Genomic DNA, 19013 nt, shown 5'->3' on the forward strand with positions numbered 1-19013 from the left:
GGGAACACAACCTGATGTCCTCAGTCACCTCCCCAATTTTCTCAATGACTCTAACATCACTCGGTTTGTGAAGTTGCCTGACCCAACCCATCACATGCTCACCTGATGATGACAGCAGTGTGGAGGCCAGGTTAGATGAGGAAGGGTTAACCTCCCCGTGCCTGTCTTGAGATTCCTGAAGGCCCTATTATCCTGAACTATTTTTCATAATTACTGCCACACACGTAGACTACATCAAGAGTGAATCTTCACTTTGATAATTTGTGCTGTGAAATCTCACTTTGGGATCTACTTTTATCTCACACCAAACACCTGCAGGTCGTAAAAGGCGAAAAGGAAAAGAAAATGCCTCAAATCCTAGCCAGGTTTTCAAGTGTCAGAGAACACTAAATTAATGCTAAATTCTAACCGACACAGTAAAGAGCCCCCACCCTCTTCTTAAATTAGCTAAACAAAAGGGCTGAGACTTTAACATATAATTAAGGCACAAGGAGGTAAAGCTGTAGCTGCTAAACAAGGCAATGCAGACCTTTCAGAAGTTAAGATGTATCCTAAAAACAGAGGGGGAGAAGGCTTTGTGTTTCAGCAAAAGGACTGTGAGTCAAAGTCCCTGCAAACCTCTCAAGGCTTTGCCAGCCTTCTAGTAAAATGCAAAGCCAGGTAATTACACTCCACTCTGCTTCTGTTTCTACACACCCAAAATGGAGCCTCTCTCCCTTGCCGCACACAGAGACAAGAACTCTCTTTAATTAACCTCTGTAAAACCTCTGCGATCCTTGGATGAAAAAGGCTTCGTACCTTAGGAACATGTTTGCACACATACACGAGACAAAACCTCCAGCACAAAGCTGGAGCTGAACTGCAGTGCATTTCTTCTCTGCAGCTTGTCACAGACCTTGAAGCTCGTCCTTACCCATAGTTTCTATTCCAATCTTGTCCTTTAGAAGAAGGATTTCGTTTATGAAACTCAGGGAATGTCTGGATTATAATCTCTCTCCTGTCAAATTAACTAGGAAATGGTAACTCTCCTCAGGGGTCACAGATGCCCATGAAGCACACGTTTAACATTTATCACTTCAGTTAATGAAATACCATCCCCGCCAGTTGCTGTAAGCACCTCTGGATGTCAAACTGCCAGGGGCAGATAAATGTCCTGTTCAATCCTACTACATTCTAATAAACAGCTTTTAGGTAGGAACTTGTGTCCAATTTATAAACATTAAAGAACAGCTTGTGTTTCAATCCCATCCAGGTGCTTTACAATCCTGGCACAGGCCCTGACCACAAGGCTGTGCGTTTCACATTAACACGAGCAACTCATCTCAGAGACACAGGTACAGTCATCCACGGATCATCCAAGTGTGGGGAGAGACCTCTTGTCTGGGATTAGGAACAGTGGACTGACAGGAAGAACCATCAAAATAAGGCAGGGAGTACCCACTGTTTACACCTCATGCCTCCTTCATGCACCAGCTCTGACATACTTGCTCTTGGGCGGAATTTCAAAGTATCAGACCAAACTCAGCCCTGATGGAAATGGGTGCCAAACTCTTTAACTGCATTACAGAGGGGAAGAGGCGCAGATTAAACGCTTCTGTGCGGTGGGGCAGCATCGTGAGAGACAGTGAGGAGGAGGAGGAGGCCGGCGAAGCTGCCGGGCTGCAAAGAGCAGCCGGCACGGCCGCTGTTCTCACTGTCCGCCTGCTGTGCTGATGAGATGCACGAGCAGCATCCTGAGCAGTTTCTCCCAGGCTCAGGGACGGTGGTGCAGGACTGCAGGGACGTGATTTACGCCGCAGGGAGGGCGGCTAAGTCATTCTTTGGAGTGGGCACAGTCTGTGTGGTCCCCGCTCTCCCTTCTGCTGGAAAAGTACAGTGCGCTGGCCGGGCAGGAGCGATCTCACCCGGCACCAACCCGCGCGCATCCCAATGAGGGGGGAGGGGCCCACGGACACTCCGCTCTGCAAATACTCCTTTATTAAGACATAAATATAAAGCTGAACAGGAAAGGAGCAATGACAGGGTAAACCATGCCAGTACTGATCTGTACGGATGATCTTACGACGCTTGAACATCTGGTTCTGCTGCTGGCTTCCATAAAATCATCTTTAAAAGCTACTCGGGTTATATCTCCATCAGCTGTTCGGTGCCCACAATGACTTCATTAACATGTTTGGCTGAAAAGAGAGAGGGAGGAAAAGGAGAGCAATTGAGTTTTGCAGCAGAGCTTCAGACCTTGCATTTTTTAAATCTGCAACTTTAAAACAAATGAGAAAAGCAGATTCTGGAGAACTCAAGTAGAGATTTGCTGAACTCCAGCGTCTCTCCGACAGTATCCCACACACATGGTGAAAGCCTAAACAACTGACTAAACATCAGGAGATTTCTCTAATGAGAGTTTTCACATGTATGTGTCACTAATAAACAAGAGCGGCCCTACGGAAGTCACAGCTGCTACTGACAGGTGTACACCTAGGTCAAGGCAAGGAACCATCAACATCTAACATGGAGATTGGACATAAAGAACAGTAATCCACCCTGGCACTAAAGAGCACTGTCTACCCCAAACTGCTTGGATGCTGGGGGGAAAAGGGCTGCTCAGCACCAGGGGGCCATCACCAAGGCAGTGTGAGATCCTCTCAGCAATCTCAACTCAGCCCTGGCAGCTTAAAAACAAGAGTTTTTTTGTGTTTTATTTTCTTTTATTTTTTTTAAATTTAAATCTGACCCTCAGGAGCAAATTTGTTGGAGGGGCAATTTCTGCAAGGTCACTCCTTTGCCTGTTCCCAGGAGCTTTGCACAGCCCCAGTGGACACATTAATGTGCCAGTCCCTGCCCCAGCACTGTTAATGCACTGTACTGAAAGAGCCTTCCCTTTAAAATGCAAAAGCAGCTTGTCAGGGAAGGACTGCAAATAAAGGATCTAAAGCCAAAATAATAAAAACACACAACTGAAAGCCCAGTGCCTAAAAAACCCAAGCATGTGGCCTCAGAGCATGACACAAAGCTGGTGTGCTCAAAGTGGGTGTCCTCGGGGTACTGTGGGGGAGGTGGTGAATCTAAACTGCTCTCCAGGAGCTGGACACCTATCCAGGTGGAGCTCAGATGGTGTGTCCCATGCCCTTAGGCTCTTCATCTTACCTCCTGCAATTAGGAATAACAATTGTCTCTGGAGCCTGGGATAAAGTGTCAAGGCCTGTGAGGGGCTGGGACACACCAATGGAGGCTCTGGTGTCTCCCACACCTTACACAGCAGTGGGGGTAGATAGCCAAGGATGATGGAAATGATGAGCTGTGTTTTATTTACCTACCTAAAACTCCTCCCCTCCGGGGAGTGGATCTTGCAAGACTGCTGCAAAACAACAAATATCCCACCTTTGGCTAAAGGAAGAAATTCCTGGCAATTCCCAAGGTGGCTGGGCCAAAATGGTGCTTCTCTTGGTTTAAAATTCAAGATGCAACCTTTGTGCTGTGCAAACCATTGCTCCAGTAAAGGTTTGATCAAATTGTGCTCTATAAACTTCTGCACTGTGGCAAGATAATTTCTCACTACAACCTCAACCCCACAATCATATGGATCATATGCCATCTTCTCAGCCTGAGGGACAGAATGAGTGACCCACATCACTTCCTTTCAGAGACCCTTTGTGAAGGCTAAAATACGGAGACCAAGGGGCTGCCTCTCACCTGCAGTATCAGATTGAGACATTCAGCTCTTTGCTAAGGGTATTTATTGTAAACTGGTAATTAGTCCTGGAGCCTCACATTAACATCCTGGAGCTCAGTCTCCAGCACTTTGGGCAGGATGAGCAGAGGTGGATGCAATGCTCAGGAAAATGAGGGGCTGACTGTACAAGTGCCAGGTGCAAGCGTGATGTAGGTAGCACCACACAACTTCTCCAGGACAGCTCTTGCCAATAGCCCCAAGTCCAGCCTTCAGCACCTCTCTCCTCCCGTCCTGGACCCCACACAGCCTTGCCAAGGTACCTCAAATCCAACCTGCAGCATTTCTTGCTATAACATTCCTCACCCCCAACAACTTTCCCAATATATCTCAACAGGCCCTGTAGCAACTCCTGTGACTCCATTCCTGAACCTCCTCCAAGCAGACTATCTATCATGTTGATTTCTATGATGTGAATAAGACCCTGGCTACCATCCAGTGAGAGTAATTATATTATGCCTCTGCAGATTAAACAAGCCTTCATCTAGGCTTATAGAGAGCCATGTCAATTTATGGTTCTATATATAGGTTATCTGTAGCAATACTTTTTAATAAGGAACTTCTTGCTTCATTTCAGACAGCATCCTCCACAGTCCTAAATGTGCAGAGCTGGGATGGGTCCTGTCACATACCTTGCTGCAGAGGTGGTACAGACTATTTGTATTTTGCACTGACATGCTTGCAGCAGCCTTATGGTGTCTTGTATTTTACACCTGATGAGTTCAAAATGCTTTTTGAGAACGGGTGAGTAAGAGCATTCCTGTTTTACAGACAGGGAAACTGAGGCAGCAGTGAGTTTAGGGAGCTTCAGCAGCCAAAGCCACATGGGAAATTGGAGCCTGCATTCCCTCATCTCTCACCCCTGTGCCTGTTTCATCTCCTCCTTGATCCCCGTGGCCCAGATTCCCCAAAGTGGGCACACATGGTATGTCACTGCTACTTCAGACTCATATCACCAAACGTATTTCTTCTTGTAAAGGCTTACAGAAAACACATGAATCTGCCTGCCTAAAATCCGCGAGAAAGTTTTTAAGCGATAAAGGGAATGGTTTTGCTAGAAACAAAGCCGCATTCCGCACCCCAAGGGGATGTGGTAGGCAGATAAGGATTCACTCTGCTTCCCTCTTCCATTCCCAAAGCCCTTCTTGAGGAGGGAAGGGAATTCAGACTCCAGTGTGAGTGCCAGAGAGCTGAGCTGTGGATGGTGTTTCATTATCAGACGTGGCTGCCAGTTGCCAGTGGCTCTGGCTGGTACCAGCAAGCTCAGTTCCCGCAGAAACTCTGCCTGAAACTCTGGGGGAGGAGGGAGAAGTACCTCACATGCTTTGCTGTTCAGCTCCCTTTCTCCTTCCCCAGCTCCCCATTACGGATTTCTTACCAGGCTGCCTTTTATCTGACACTGGCAGGGTTACAGATGCATTCAGCCCACAGAAAAAGAAGACAGATTAGAGAAAGGACTTTTAGAAAGACTTAAGAGTTGGACTCTTCAACCTTAAATCATGTTCAACTAGATCTTCTCAGATTGGGAGCATCTGGTGCTAAGCAAATCCAGAACTGATCAACACATTCAACCTCCTGATTAGCACTTTGCTTCAAGTTGCTGACGCAGCCCAGCCTGAAATCTGCCTGGGTGCTTGAACCGAGTGTCCACGGAGACTTTACTGAGTGTAAATCAAAAACCTGTCACTCGTTATATACGCGTTCCTGCTTGGGAAGACATTTGTTTACACATACTGTACACTAGCCCCTTAAAAACATACGCACATGGCGAGCTAGAAAGCAGAGCAGCTTTTGGTGCTTGGCTAAAAACAAATTGTAATGCAAATAAACAGAGGGGCGGAAATGACTGCGCAGCCCAGCACAAACCCCAGCAGCAGGCTGGGGGCCGGGGACCCAGCGCTCCCCAGCCTTCCTGGCAGGTTCCTGCCAAGCCACTCACAGAAAGGGGATGCCGGAGCATTCCTTTAAAAGCCATGTGAAAGCATCTCCTTGTTGTTTGCTCAATTAGCCCCAGACAGATTGCTGCTGCTGCTGCTGGTGGCAACGCTGGGTTGTAAAGGAGGAGGGGAAGGAGGGGAAAGGGAGGAAAAAAAAAAAAGAGAGGAAAAAAAAGGGTTAGGGCCTAGGCCCAGGACCACCACGAAGTTTCAGCCCTCAGGGGCTCCAGAAAACGTTCAGTTTACTCACTCAATTACATACACTGTTTTATAAACCCTTTAAAATAAAATAGAAAACAGTCCCTGGCACAGAATTACTGCTCTATTATACAGCAGTGATGAAAGCCACTGCTGTGTATTTGCTCTCTTTAAAGCAAGAGATAGTTTAACTTAAAAAACTAGGTGGGGGGGAGGGGTGGCTGCAGAAACGCATGCACGAAAACACGCTGTGGGTGGTTCCCACCACATTCACCCAGGACAGAAAGGATCAGAGAGTGGGAGAGAAGAGCAACTTGTCTCTGCAGTGATGGTTGGCTCTGGAAAAGCAGCCAGGTTAGGGGGGGGAGAGGAACTAAAGGGGCTTAAGGGGATGGGAAGCAGCTGAAGCTTGACTTTGGGAGGCTGGAGGGTGTTTTAAATTACATGTACAGATAAAGAAGGGAAGCAGGTGATGGGGGCTGATTTGTTTGTGTTTACAGAGCAGTGGGACTTTCCAGTCAAGGCCTGTTCTCTCCTCAGCCAAGCTTTACTTACATGATCACTGGAGACCAGGGTGACCACACTGTGGCCCCAAAGGCCAGGCGTGTCTCACAATTTCTCCCAAGTGCCAGGTCAGCCCCAATGTGCAGGCATCAGCTGAGCCCATGGGTCCCCAGCAAAGATGATCCCCATGAGCTGAGTGTTCCAGCTGCTCCCAGGATTCCTTTATGCAGAGAATGAGGGATGTGCAGCTCACCCCAGGGGAGTTAGTGGTAGCTTCAGGCAGATCAGTTCTGGCCCACAGCTGAGGCCTCCAGCCCACAGAAGAGACAGGCAGCAGGGATCTTACTTCTGCCTTACATCCAACAACCACCAGTTCTCAGTGCTGGTGGCCCCATGGTTCAGCTGAGGTTTTTTTCATAGTTCAACCAGAATTAATCCCTTTGCTCTCAACCCTTCTTGAGATGTGTCTTGAGAGTGTGAAGGTAAGAGTGATTCAGTGCCCAATGAGAGATGACTTTACTGTGGCTTGGAGCAGATAGATTGAGGGAGTGAAGGTAGAGGATAGAGCTGTACAGGGAACTGATCACACAGGGTCTTAGAAGAAAGGTTAGTAAAGGATAAAGGAGACCCAGAGCTCAGGATGTAACTAAGATAGCAAGCTCCTTGGGGAGGGGGACATGCTTGATGTCCTCACACTGGGACAGAGTCCTAGCAAAGTGTGTGAGAAGGGACTGGATTACATCCATCAGTGGTCCCATGGGCTATCACTCCCTCACAGCAAATGCAAGCAGGGATCTCACAAACAGCAGTCTCACTGTCTACATCTTAATTTCCCGATATGATGGCAGAGGTGCCATATTTGCCTGGAGCACTGGACACAAGCCTATGTCCTTTCTCAGCATCTATTGGGGTGTTCTTCCTGGCTCTTTCATGTGCCTGAGTTCCACCAGAGCAGAAGTAGTTATTTTCTCTGCGTGGAGCATGTAAAAATATTTCCACAAGGTTATGAACTGCTGCCTTCTGGGTAGACTTCAATATCAGCATGCTGTGAATGTGGCAGCACATTTAACCCGCTCACTCAGGAAGCCTGAACTTCCCTGGCTGGGAATGACAGTATGCACAAGTGTGGCAGTCCCCAGCAGCAGAAGGGAGGCCAAAGCATCGCTGGATGGATATTCTAATATTCTAAGGAAGTTTTGCGCCACTGCTAAGGCCAGAACTCATAAACCATTTTTATACAACTTGGAAAGGAGGCTTATTAGGATTAGTTAGTAGTATAGTCACTGCATAGTCACTGCAACAAAAATGTCAACTATTTAAGAGATGCCTGTTTTAACTGCCAACAATATCTTTGTCATGGGCATTCAGCAGTTAAACTACTTCAGGGAGAAATCTTACCAATCTCTCAGTTTTGCTATAAATTCACACCATTCCTACATCACCTCCAGCTCATTTTGCACTCCTGTGCACAATATACATATGTGCACTGTTTAGTCTGTGTCTGTTCTTCATGAGATTTCCTAACTCCCATCTGCACAGCAGCATGCCTTCTGATCCCAACCCTGTGTCGTGCTAAGTGTTTTCAGTTCCTGAAGACTGCACCAGGAGGTACTCAGCATCTTGCAAGAGCAGATGCCTGCCCTTACTTGAATGTAGTGAGAGCATCAGAAAGTCTCTCAGTTCCTTTCTGTCCCTACGCTGTTAAATCTTGGCTCATGTGAAGCCTCCTCACAAGCAGGGAACCATTCACATGTGGAGGTTCCATAAAATGTACCTGCCTTTAGAGGATGACATTAGAGAAAAATGTGCTCTTTGGCCCTCATTAAAATAAAACAATCTTATTCTGTTTCATTGAGAAGTCCTGGGACTCCAAGCTTGGAACAGGACTTGGAAAATGATTGGAAACGGGAACCAGTCCTTACTGGATATGTGCCTTTTTCTCTTCTTGTGAGAAACCACACAGTTTTGGCTATGTGATAAGCCTTTGAAAAAAAATCTGAAGTTTGCACATGTTCTCAGGAGGACAGCTAAAAGCTCCAGAGATTGCAGTGAGCACTCCTGACCATGGAAGTGCAGGAGGAAGGCAGGGCTTCCTCCAAGCTGTATGGACCAGTGGAGCACTTGGCACAGAACCAATCCCCTCCTGTGCCCAGTATGAGCCTGCCTGGGCATGAGAGAAAGGGATGCATTCCAACTGAAAGCAGTCAGGGAATGAATGCTAGATGAAAAAAGGAGCATGGGACTGGAGATAGCAGCTATGGTCCGATCATAGCTGAGGAGGTGTCAGGTGGGTGTCTGGGAATAACCAAGTAAGAGAGAAAAACAAAAGTCTCTATGGGAGAAACACTAGGAGAAAAACCAAAGAGAAGGCTAGGACTGGGATGAGCCTGGTGCTCAGACAGAGCCATAATGGAGAGCTGTGAAGCAGGAGTCAGGATCAGGTAGGACACAGATCTAGTTGGAGCCCCATGTATGATGCTGGAAATAAATACGCAAATAAAACATCCCTGCCTCAATGACAACAGAGATGAAAGCAAGGGAAGAGGTAATGAATTTTATACCAATTTTGCCAGTTTTATACTTTGTGTGAATGTTTACTGCCTCTACTCCTGGTGTTGCTTTGAAGAAAGGTTAGGCCACTTTACCTTGAAGAAGGGTTAGGCTGCTTTACCATACATGCTTGTCCCTGGCTAACTCATACCAGATGTACAACGCTCTCCCTGCTGAATCTGGCTGAGAGACTCCTTTGGGAGCTGTACTTGGTGACTCCAGGCTCATCTGACTCCTCGACTGGCCCATCACCAACACTCCCTCTCTCTAGTCCTACTTCACTGAGCACATGCTGCTTTTGAGCTCCTCTGTAAAACTAGGTTTATCAAAAAGGCTGCAGTGTAGTCTTAATAACCGTCTTCAAAACAGTGATTGAATGCTCTGTGCAATAATGTTCTTTCAGAATGCTGTCTGGCATTTCCTATTCTTCTAAGAATTACTGCCTTTTTCTTAGGTACCGACATGTTTTTCAAACTGCTACCTGGTGAGGTAGCTTTCACAAAGCCCATCTGTTAATTCTCTGCTAGCAAATTCCTTTAACTATCAAAGAGAAAGGAAAGTGGATGCTTCCAAGGCATGGCAATAAAAGCAGTAGGAGAATAGCTGGGCTCTCAGGAGACATGGCTTGCAAATCCAGAAGTTAAATAAAACTCCATACCTTGACTTCAACAGAGACATTTAAAAATACTGTCTCTGGCAGTGCTGTGACAGGGTGGAAGTCAATGCAGGACTGGGTCAACACTGCTAACAGTTGCCAGCACTCCTGGGTCTCCAATTTTCTTTTTAGTTTGAAAGTACCAGGGTGCCTCTGATCTACCCCTGTAACCAGTGGTGGAGTATTCCCTCTATTTAGGTGTCAAGAGATTTGCCAAGCCCATTATTAAGTGATGAGGTCTCCCACCATGTCCCCAGGGAGATTATCCCACAGCCTACCAGACCACATCGTTAGGAAAATGCTCCAGATAGCCAACCTAAATTGTGTTTAATTCAATCCCATTACTCCCAGCTGTACCATTTGGACCACCCTAAACATACACATATTATTCTGCAGAAGGAGAAGGATGAGAGCTGGTTTAAGTTACATTTGCCTATCATTTGTGGTAGCTGTTCTCCTGCCATCCTCCTTGCATGAGACTGGAATTCATTTTATGAAAGGAAGTCAGTGCACCTCTGGCTCAAAGAGCTCTTGTACCCCAAGCTGCCTGGGCAGTGTGGCCAGGACTAGTATGGTAGAGCAGGGAGCTCTACCAGCCAGTTCTGCAGCAAAGTCAACTGTGGGATCTGCTTGGGCTGTGTAGGATGATTCAGGGATATTTCTACCTTTGATGAACCCTGGCTGATGTTCTGGAATAAGGGACTGCTATATTTTTATTTTTTTACTGTTTCTGGGAAGGTGTATGGAGTTTTGCTGAGGAGGTTTCTACTCCCAGAAACTGGAATGTGTAACTCCCAGACTAGGGTCAGCAGCCAGCAGCTACTGCTTATGTCTGCTGAAGGGTGATCAGCTTGCAAGAAAAGGTGGCTCCTACCCAAGAGAACCAGGTTTTTTCTTTACCCAGCCATGGAAGCTCAAGTTTGAAGAAGGAAAAGTTACCAAACAGAAAAACACAGCCAAAGTCTTGATGAAGGGTGCAATATGGAAACAGACTTACAGGGCCACACCAAAAGCTTGGCACAAGATACAGGAAGTCTTGGGCAGGGGAAAGGAAGTCATGACATGCTTTCCCAGTGAAAAAGAGAAGACCCAGTCTACTATGGGATCAGTCAAGGTCAGAAGAGACATGCTAGGCTGGAAAGACTCCATGGTGCAGGAAGTAAGTCATGAACTTCACAGACAGATCCCAGACCACCAAGGCAAACCTGACCCCAGCCCAAAGAAATTCTAGAATGGTTAGGAAACTGAGGCAGGAAAATGAACTGAGGCCTTACTATTTTTTCTTGCTCAGCATAATGGTATATTTATAATCTACCTGAATATGTCTCTGCTAATGTCAATCATGCATTTCTAAACAGCCTCTAGTTAACCCAAGAAGTGGGTTTAAACTTTGGGGAGGGGAGCAGTAGACTCTCAAGAATAGGCAAATGATCCATTGGTACAGCTCTGTTATTCTCCCTGCAAATACATCTACAGACACCCTAAAAAATATTCAGACAAGGATGACAAAGACAATCAAGAAGAAAGATTAGTTTTGATATTACAATCAATCAGACTAGGATCTCCATCCTGGAAGGTACTTCTGAAGTGGTTGTGATCAAGGTCAAAGGGGGATATTTCTGTCTGGTATCATCTACCAAAGAAATCAAATATATTCCTGTTTCCTAAAATATTAGCTAAATCTACACCTGGTGTCCTCACAGTTCACAATACAGGTTAACCAAACATGACCCAATTAATCTCCCCTGGTGATTCATGCAGATGTGTAGATGCAGCACTCAGAGACATGGTAGTTTAATGGTAGACTTGGCAGCGTTAGGTTTATGGTTAGACTTGATGATATGAAAAGGACTTTTCCAACCTAAATGATTCTATGACAGGGGGCAATGAACCCCACAAAGGACACCAATTCAGACTGGTGTGATGGGCAAAGCTATGAGTAGACACACAGAGACCAAGACCACAGTGAACTCAATGTGTTACCTACAGTATCAGAGGCATGCAACTGCAAGATCAATACTTTGTTTTCATGAGTCCTTTGTACTTTTAGTTCAATTTAAAATTTGTCATATGCAAAGCTGACAATAGGTTATGCTATACTACATTAAGTTCAAACCCTGCTCTGTATCAAGACACTTAGAACTGGGAATCCACCCACAAAGACAAAGCAAGCAAATAAATCTTGATCTGACTAAATAACTTCACATGAAGCCTGCAAAGGAACTCACTTTTGTCCTCGGTCTACACACTGGAGCAAGGATCTGCCAAACCCCAACCATAAATATTCATTAAAAAGCCTCTGCTTGGGATGCAGTCACTGAAACAGCCATTTCCTGCCCATTATCTCTTAGGGCAGGAAATCAACAGTTCCACTCATGCGGTTACCACCGAGCCCTCACCACGAGCACTCCCACTGGACAGCTGAACTTTGTATAAATGAGGGCCACGTAGCTGTGACTTTTCTGAAGCCCCAAAATAGTACTTCATGGCAGTGAAGCAGATCTGAATGTAGTTGAGCACACCAGGTCCTAATATGATGTTCCACCTTGAGTTTTTCCTTGGAGCAAAGTGAACACACTGGCACTGTGGGCTGGGAGCATCTACAGAGAAGAATGTTTGTGTGTTCAATAGATTTGCTTGCTTTGCCCCCGCCACTGACAAAGATTACTAGTCAAAATAATGGCTCCTTCTGCTGAGGACAACCTCAGGCTGATCTAATTGTGGTCTCTGGGAAAAGACTGTCTCAGCACCCAATCTTGTTCCTTATAAGAAAAACAGAGCTTTTCTGCCAACTTCAGAGGAGCAAACCACTGAACTTATGCCAAGAAGCTGTACTTTCCATGAAAAAAGTCCTGATATTATAGGACACCCCACTGTAGAACGGCCACAGTTCACTATCACTTCATGAAGAAGCAAGAGTAAAATCTCAAGGAAGAAGTTCTTAAAATGATGACAAATGCACAGTAAATACAGCTTTTGTACTTACCTTTGGTTTCCAGCCTCTGATCACTTCCAATCAAACAGTCCTTGATGTCTGCACCCTTCTCTATCACAGCATTATGACAAATAACACTGCCCTGAAGACAGCACCTACAACATAAACACAAGCAAAGCAATAAAATACTTTAAATGACAGATACAAAACAAAGGTATCCACTGGAATATCTAATGACTCTGTGACATGATCCTGTAAGTAGGTTCAGTTCAGCTCCTTTCTCAAAAACTCCATTTTCCTCTTGATCCTCACACCCAGTTGCTGGAAAAACTTAAATGCCAGGTGTCAGATTGGCTTTGCAAAAAAGAGTTTGCAGTTTTACCTCCCGCTAGAACAGCTTTCCTCTACATTTCCTCAACAGAATAAATACTTAACTGAGTAAATAAAGACTTGGGACCTGGATCAAGTCTTGTACTTTCCACAGACAGTCTGGGTAACTGCAGGGGTGGCTTCTCTGCTCAACTCCCCAGCTAAAAACAGGAGCAGCAGCACAGTCTTTCTCTGCAAATTTTGCTGAGCAGTTTTATGCATTCCAACTTGTCAGGCACGAAGAAAAGGTGGAGAGAAGGGGCAGATCAATAGCTCAGCTGGTCAGCTTTGTTCGTGTTACATTCAAGCACCCAAACATGATTATTCTGCAGTACTAAACCAATGAAACCCACACTACACCTACACTACCTGCCCTGGGTATCTTCAGCTTCATGTTGCCTTTGACATCACTAAGTCTGAAGTGCTACACAGGATAGAACTTTAGCAAAAGCCACTTTATTCCAAAATGTATTTGAATCTGTAATAATCAGCTTTCAAATCTGCCAATCCCAACGTCCAAAGAGAGTCCAACTGCTGGGTTTGTAACTTCTGTGCTGAGAGTTTCTGAGTTACAGCATTTCTCTGAGCCCCTTCTGCCAGTAAATTGGAACTTGTCAATCTTAACTAGTATCTGTGATGTGTCCTGAAATGCTATTCCCTCAGCGTGATGCATCGTATTAAACAGCATTAAATGCAATTTCTTTCAAAGCTACAGAGAAGAAAATAGCTGAGAATCAAATGATTTCTTTTCTTATTTTCATATATGCAAAGGTAGATAGGAGTCACTGAAGGACAGAAAACACAGCTAAGATGTTTCTAAAAATACTAACACTCATCAAAACCAGCTGATTGGGAAGAGGGTATAAGTGAGATCTATAACCCTGGGGAGATGCAGGTAATCTGCTCCCTCTAGATAGCTCAGTATTATTCCTACTGTGAACCACAGCATCTCATATCTGCTTCCCAGTATTTCTGTCAATATTAATTACAATAACTGTGCATATTATCAGTCCAACAGCTGATCTCTGTCAAAAATAGAAGTTTTTGGCTTCAATGACCTTCTGCACAGTGAGCTGGCCAGTTTAATGACCTGCAGCCATTCCCCACCTTGGTTATGGGCACCACCACTACTCTCTGCCCTAGTGAAACACGGCTGCAGAGCACCATCAAGCCGTCTTGTGGACAGAACTGTTAGCCTGGAGTCTGAATTAACAGAGCAGTTTTGGTATTAGGTCAAAGCCCTGAGCCTCAATTCTGTATTCAATGGAGCAGTAGTCAGCTGAGGTCCTCAGAAGTGTGAAACATCGATCCTCACTCCAGACCGCTGATCTCAAAATTAATTCACAGTATTTTCCTGCTCACACAACACTATTATCTAGAACAAAGAATTTATCATTAAACATATTACAACTCTGTTGCTTGTGTGAGTCAGAGCAGAAACCATCTGCCCCACAAAACCGCCATTAATTCTGCAGGAGTAAAAGCAATAAAACTGGACCTCAGTTGCAGTGGTTCACAGTTACAACCCCCCGTGAACAGGCTGTCCCCTCTGAACAATTATTCTTTTAACTCACTTAAACTCCCCCCCTCTGCTGACCTATAAGGAGGCAATATGAGCAATTATTCTACAAGCAACCAGCTCAGGTTGCTTTGGCACGGTTTTTACTAACATGTTAATAAGATAAAAAGCGGCAAAGATACACAGCAGACCCCTGCCTGTCTTTGCTCTCGCACTGTCACAATCTGCTTCCTTTCCAATAGCCTGTGTGCTCACACAGCGGCTCAGGCCATCCCCTGTGCAACAGCAGCTGCTGAGAGCAAGAAAAACTTGGCATTTATGCTGGGCTAGGGAAGGGATCACTGGAAGCAGAACTGCCCACCGCTGCCATCCTGACTTAGCTTAGGTCTAGCGAATGGAATGGGAGAAGTTGCTCATTTCCCACAGAAATGGCTCCTATCCAAAACATGCACTCCAGCATACCTCCTCCTCCACTGCTTTGAGCCAGTCAGATGAAAGCTTTCCCCTGAAACTTTCAGGTTCCCACCATCTATCACTACTCCCGAGCATGAGAGCAGCTGTGAGTGCACTACACCTCTCAGCATTATCCTCATGCAGGAGGATATTCCCCAAAAGAGAGGGGATTTAAGCTGTTGGTCTGCAGCTCAGGCTGGAGAATACTGCATGTGTGTTCAGAGCCTACTTGAGCATTGGCTTTCAACTCCCCGAGAAAGAACAGCATTGTAACCAAGAAACTGCTGATGACATTAACATCAAAGATAATGGGGGTTCCTGCCAAACCATTTTTTGGGAGAGACTGGCCAGGGAACCAAGATGAACTTGTCTGTGCCAGGTGCTTGCAAATCAACCCTTCCCTGGTGCCAGGGTAAAACAAAACCCAAGAACTCCACCACCCCAGGAGTTTCTTAAAACTTATAAACCCAACCAACTGCAGAAGTTTTAAAGCCATACTCAATGCTCAGATTACCCCAATCACACAAACCAGCAGCAAATCCGGCTTTTATTGCTCAAGTGGAACAAAACTTCAAGAGATAAAAACACAATTTGTGGGTGTTCCCTTCACCCGCTGACAGATGTAACACAGCCATTTTGAAACCACTTGTAAATGCCTTTTTTCTTTAAAAAAAAAAAAGTTATAAAGCCTGCCAAGAGAAGTATTTTGTGTGTTTATTTAATTTTTACTATTTTTTTCAAGTTGAAGAGTAAGGAATAAACTTTTATTCTCTTACAGGGTAAATACCAGATCTCAGGGCACTGCTGTAGTCTCCTTGGCTAAACTGCCACCACAGCTCCTGCCTTCCATAACAATTAGGTGCTATTAGCCCTCAAAGGTGCTCTGACAGCATCCAGCTTCATCAGCTCTGGTGTGTGTGCGCATATGCACACATTGATGTACTGCTTTATAATGCAAACCATATTTATTTTTTCCCCTGAAAATGTAGTATATTTTTAAACTTTTCAGCACGGTGAAAACGGATATCTCCTGACCTTAAAATCCAAAGAGCATGTTCAAACCCACAAGAGGAACTAATTTGGGGCATTTGATTTACGGCTGAAATTTCAATTTGAATTTGTTTTAAGTGTAATCACAAACTGAAAGTCTGGCAGCTGGGTGTTTTTCAGAAAATAAATAAAAATATTCAGTGTACATCTGCGTTCTAGAGAGAGCATTTTACAAGCCTAGTCCTGTAGTGGGAACAGATGTAGCTAAAGCATTAATTTGTTCTACAGGTACAACGTGTAAATGGGAGCATATGAGAGAGTGTGTGCCTACGTCTGTGTGTCTGTGTGTCTGCTACGTGCCTGCATCTGAGAGACAGAGCCCGACTTTGGGGTGGGTTTTTTTGAAAGTGAGAGAACAAGAGCAAAAGGAGTAGTGGCCAAGGAGGCATGGGGGGATTACAAGGATTTAGGTCTTTAAACTGCAGACCACCTAACAAGATCACTCTGAAATGCCACTAATTTCAGTTAAGGCCACAGACCTCCCTTCCTCTGCCCTCCCTCTCTCCCCCATTGTAAACAACTAATCCCAGCAGAAAACAACAGAGAGCAAAATGTACACACATTCTGCAACATTCCAGGTCCTTCTTTATCTTTTATTTATTTTTCTAAAAGGTCAGCGTATGTATGGAGGGAGGGGGGAGGGGAAGAAAGCCAAAAAAACCTCAAGTCCATCTCTTGTGTGGGCTTGAAGGAAGCTGGGAGAAAGCAAAGTCCAAGAGCACACAATATGGAGCTTTTATAGCACAGCAATTCCTGGACTCGGCTTACTTTCCCCTCCCTCTATTTGTGGCAAAGTCACATAGCTTTAAACCAAAGGACAGGGTGGTCGATTACATCTGAAAGAAATGTAAAGAATTGGGAAAGAATTCCATCTCCTGTCGAAATTATAAATAAGGAAGTATTAATCCCAGAGACAGGCTGATTTATGCAGCCCTGGAACTGCTGACTTTCAGCCCAAGTATCGGTCTATAAATCAAACTCTTAAATCAAGTGTGTCAATCGCTGCAGCACTGCGATACTCAGGCAAAGCAAGGCACCTACCACTGAAAGCAGGAAGATTGCCAGGGGACTGAGGTGCCATACCCTTCTTAATTTTCTGAAGTGTAAATCTGAGATCAAACATCCTTTGGGGGAGCGGGAAATCAAAATACGCAGTGCTCAGCGCACCGGGAGCAGGCAGCAGGAGTCCAAGACACAACCCCCTAATTACAGGCTACCCACTGATTATTTAGGACTCTGTGATTAAAGTGATGAACGCTCCTGGGAGAAAGGGGCTTAAGTAACTGAGGTCAAGACCTCAACTGCAGCTCTCGCCCTGGTTGTGCAAGCTTAGGAAGGTATGAATGTCACAGGTTTGCCTTACAGCAAATCTCCTGAAATGCCAATGGAAGTTATCCAGGCCTGGTACTTTAATCCAATTGTGCCAAAACCCTGACATAATCTCTGTTGGGCAGCAAAGCAAATGAGGTGTCTATAATGCAATGCTTAAAACTGTAGACTCACAAGAAAGCAAGCCTGGAGCACAAAGCCTGGGACAGCCTGTTGGTACCGTTCTGCCCTGCCAAGCAGTCGGGTCTCGTGCGCCTCCAGATGAGCTACGAAACAGAGAGACTGACGCGGGAGTTAAGAGCAAAGGGTGACATGCCTCAGCAGCTACTTTGCTGACTGAGGGGTAACAGATGTGAATTCCCCTGGGAGCAACATCCCCTTCTGCCCTGACCAAGGAGATAACAGCCACCACAGGCACCTTAACAATTTGAAGACGTGGCAAGGAGTCAGGGAGAGTTCTAAAACCTACAGCAACCCCTGAAGGAATCCCCTGCTAGCTAGTGAGCTGGTGGCTGGCACTCATGATCACAGGGGTGAGGCATAAAGACCATGGAAAAACAGGGAAGAGGCAAAAACACTAATAGAGAACTTGGGAACCTGAAACGTTGCCTTTGCCAGCATGCTTTACAAACCAATACATTTTTACACCAACACACTTTTACACACAAACACAAGAACTCCGGGCACTATGAATCTCACGTTATACACGCAAGTAAATACTAAAGCCTACAATAGATGCCAGCAGTACATGCTATAATTTATAGATATATTTCAAAGCAAGCATTCGTAAGTGAATTTGGCCTTTGATCTCCTGTTTTTCCCCTTGGGGGTAACAAAATCATTCTACCCCTCTAAATTCTTCGCCCGTCTCTGAGGGTGTTTTCACTAAGGAACTTGTTTCATGTCTATTTTCTAGCCAAGCTCATCACTGTGGTATGGCTCCTTTACACTTCTTCCCCACACCCTAAACATTTTGCATTACATATTGCATATACTTGCCAGCACTCGTATTTTCCAGTGAAAGTTCAACTGACCTTAAAGGATTGCCTCAAACATACCTTAATGTGTTTTATTAAGTGAAACTTTGGGTGCGGGGGGAGGTCGCCAGGAAGGTCATGCCTCACCTCAGAAACTTCACTTACATCCAGCTCATCCTGGAACAAACAAATTGGTGGCCTTTTATGTAGCTGTAAGCTCAGGGCTGCACACTTCAGCAAAAGAATGCTGCAAGGAGTTTACACTGGGAAACCCCACACAGAGGAAAACTGACCACCCTCTGGATTCTCTTGTGCAGAGTGGGAGGTGTAGGCCAGCTCACGATTTTACAGACACTTCACTGATGGCCAGGAAAAGCTACTTGTGTCTATGTGAAGGAAACAAAGCAGGAAAATTATATGTTCACTACCAGCTCTAGGTTTGCTTCACTTTCCCACCAACTCAGACAGACTGAGCGAGGTAACAGGCACAGAAAAAGGAGACCTCTGGGGTTCTGGAAGCACAGTTCTGGGTTGAGAGCTGTGGCCTAGTAAGACATTATTGGTTAAGTCAGTTTCCATATCATGTGAGCTCGGTTGACATGGAAAAGGTTTCTGTAAATGACACCCTTACAACTGAACCTGGCTTCTTAGATCCAAGCTGAACTTGTTCAACCCTTGTCTCCTCAGGAACTCAAGAGGCACAATGCGATAATTTCTTTGTCTTCCATACCCAGGTGGGAGAAGATTTAAAAGAGCATCAGAGACATTCACACCCAGATTCCCACCAAAATCCAACAGCAATCAGCTGTTTGA

At 45.3% G+C, this 19013-nt stretch overlaps 1 protein-coding gene across 1 annotated transcript in view; it reads right to left on the reverse strand.

Moving 5' to 3' along the window:
* Nucleotides 1-1960: 1960 nt before the first annotated feature.
* Nucleotides 1961-19013, reverse strand: part of EIF2B3 (eukaryotic translation initiation factor 2B subunit gamma) — a 95814-nt gene continuing 78761 nt past the window's right edge. Inside the window, exons 10-11 of the mRNA XM_054285797.1 lie at nucleotides 12555-12658; nucleotides 1961-2177 (exon numbers count right to left, since the gene is read on the reverse strand). Coding sequence (XP_054141772.1) covers nucleotides 2125-2177; nucleotides 12555-12658 — 157 coding nt within the window. The 3' untranslated portion in view covers nucleotides 1961-2124. The remainder of the gene's footprint in view (nucleotides 2178-12554; nucleotides 12659-19013) is intronic.

Source organism: Melozone crissalis, unplaced genomic scaffold (assembly GCF_028551555.1).
Source record: "Melozone crissalis strain CALT ecotype California unplaced genomic scaffold, PUWL_Pcris_2 ptg000045l_1, whole genome shotgun sequence".
NCBI classification, from domain to species: domain Eukaryota; kingdom Metazoa; phylum Chordata; class Aves; order Passeriformes; family Passerellidae; genus Melozone; species Melozone crissalis.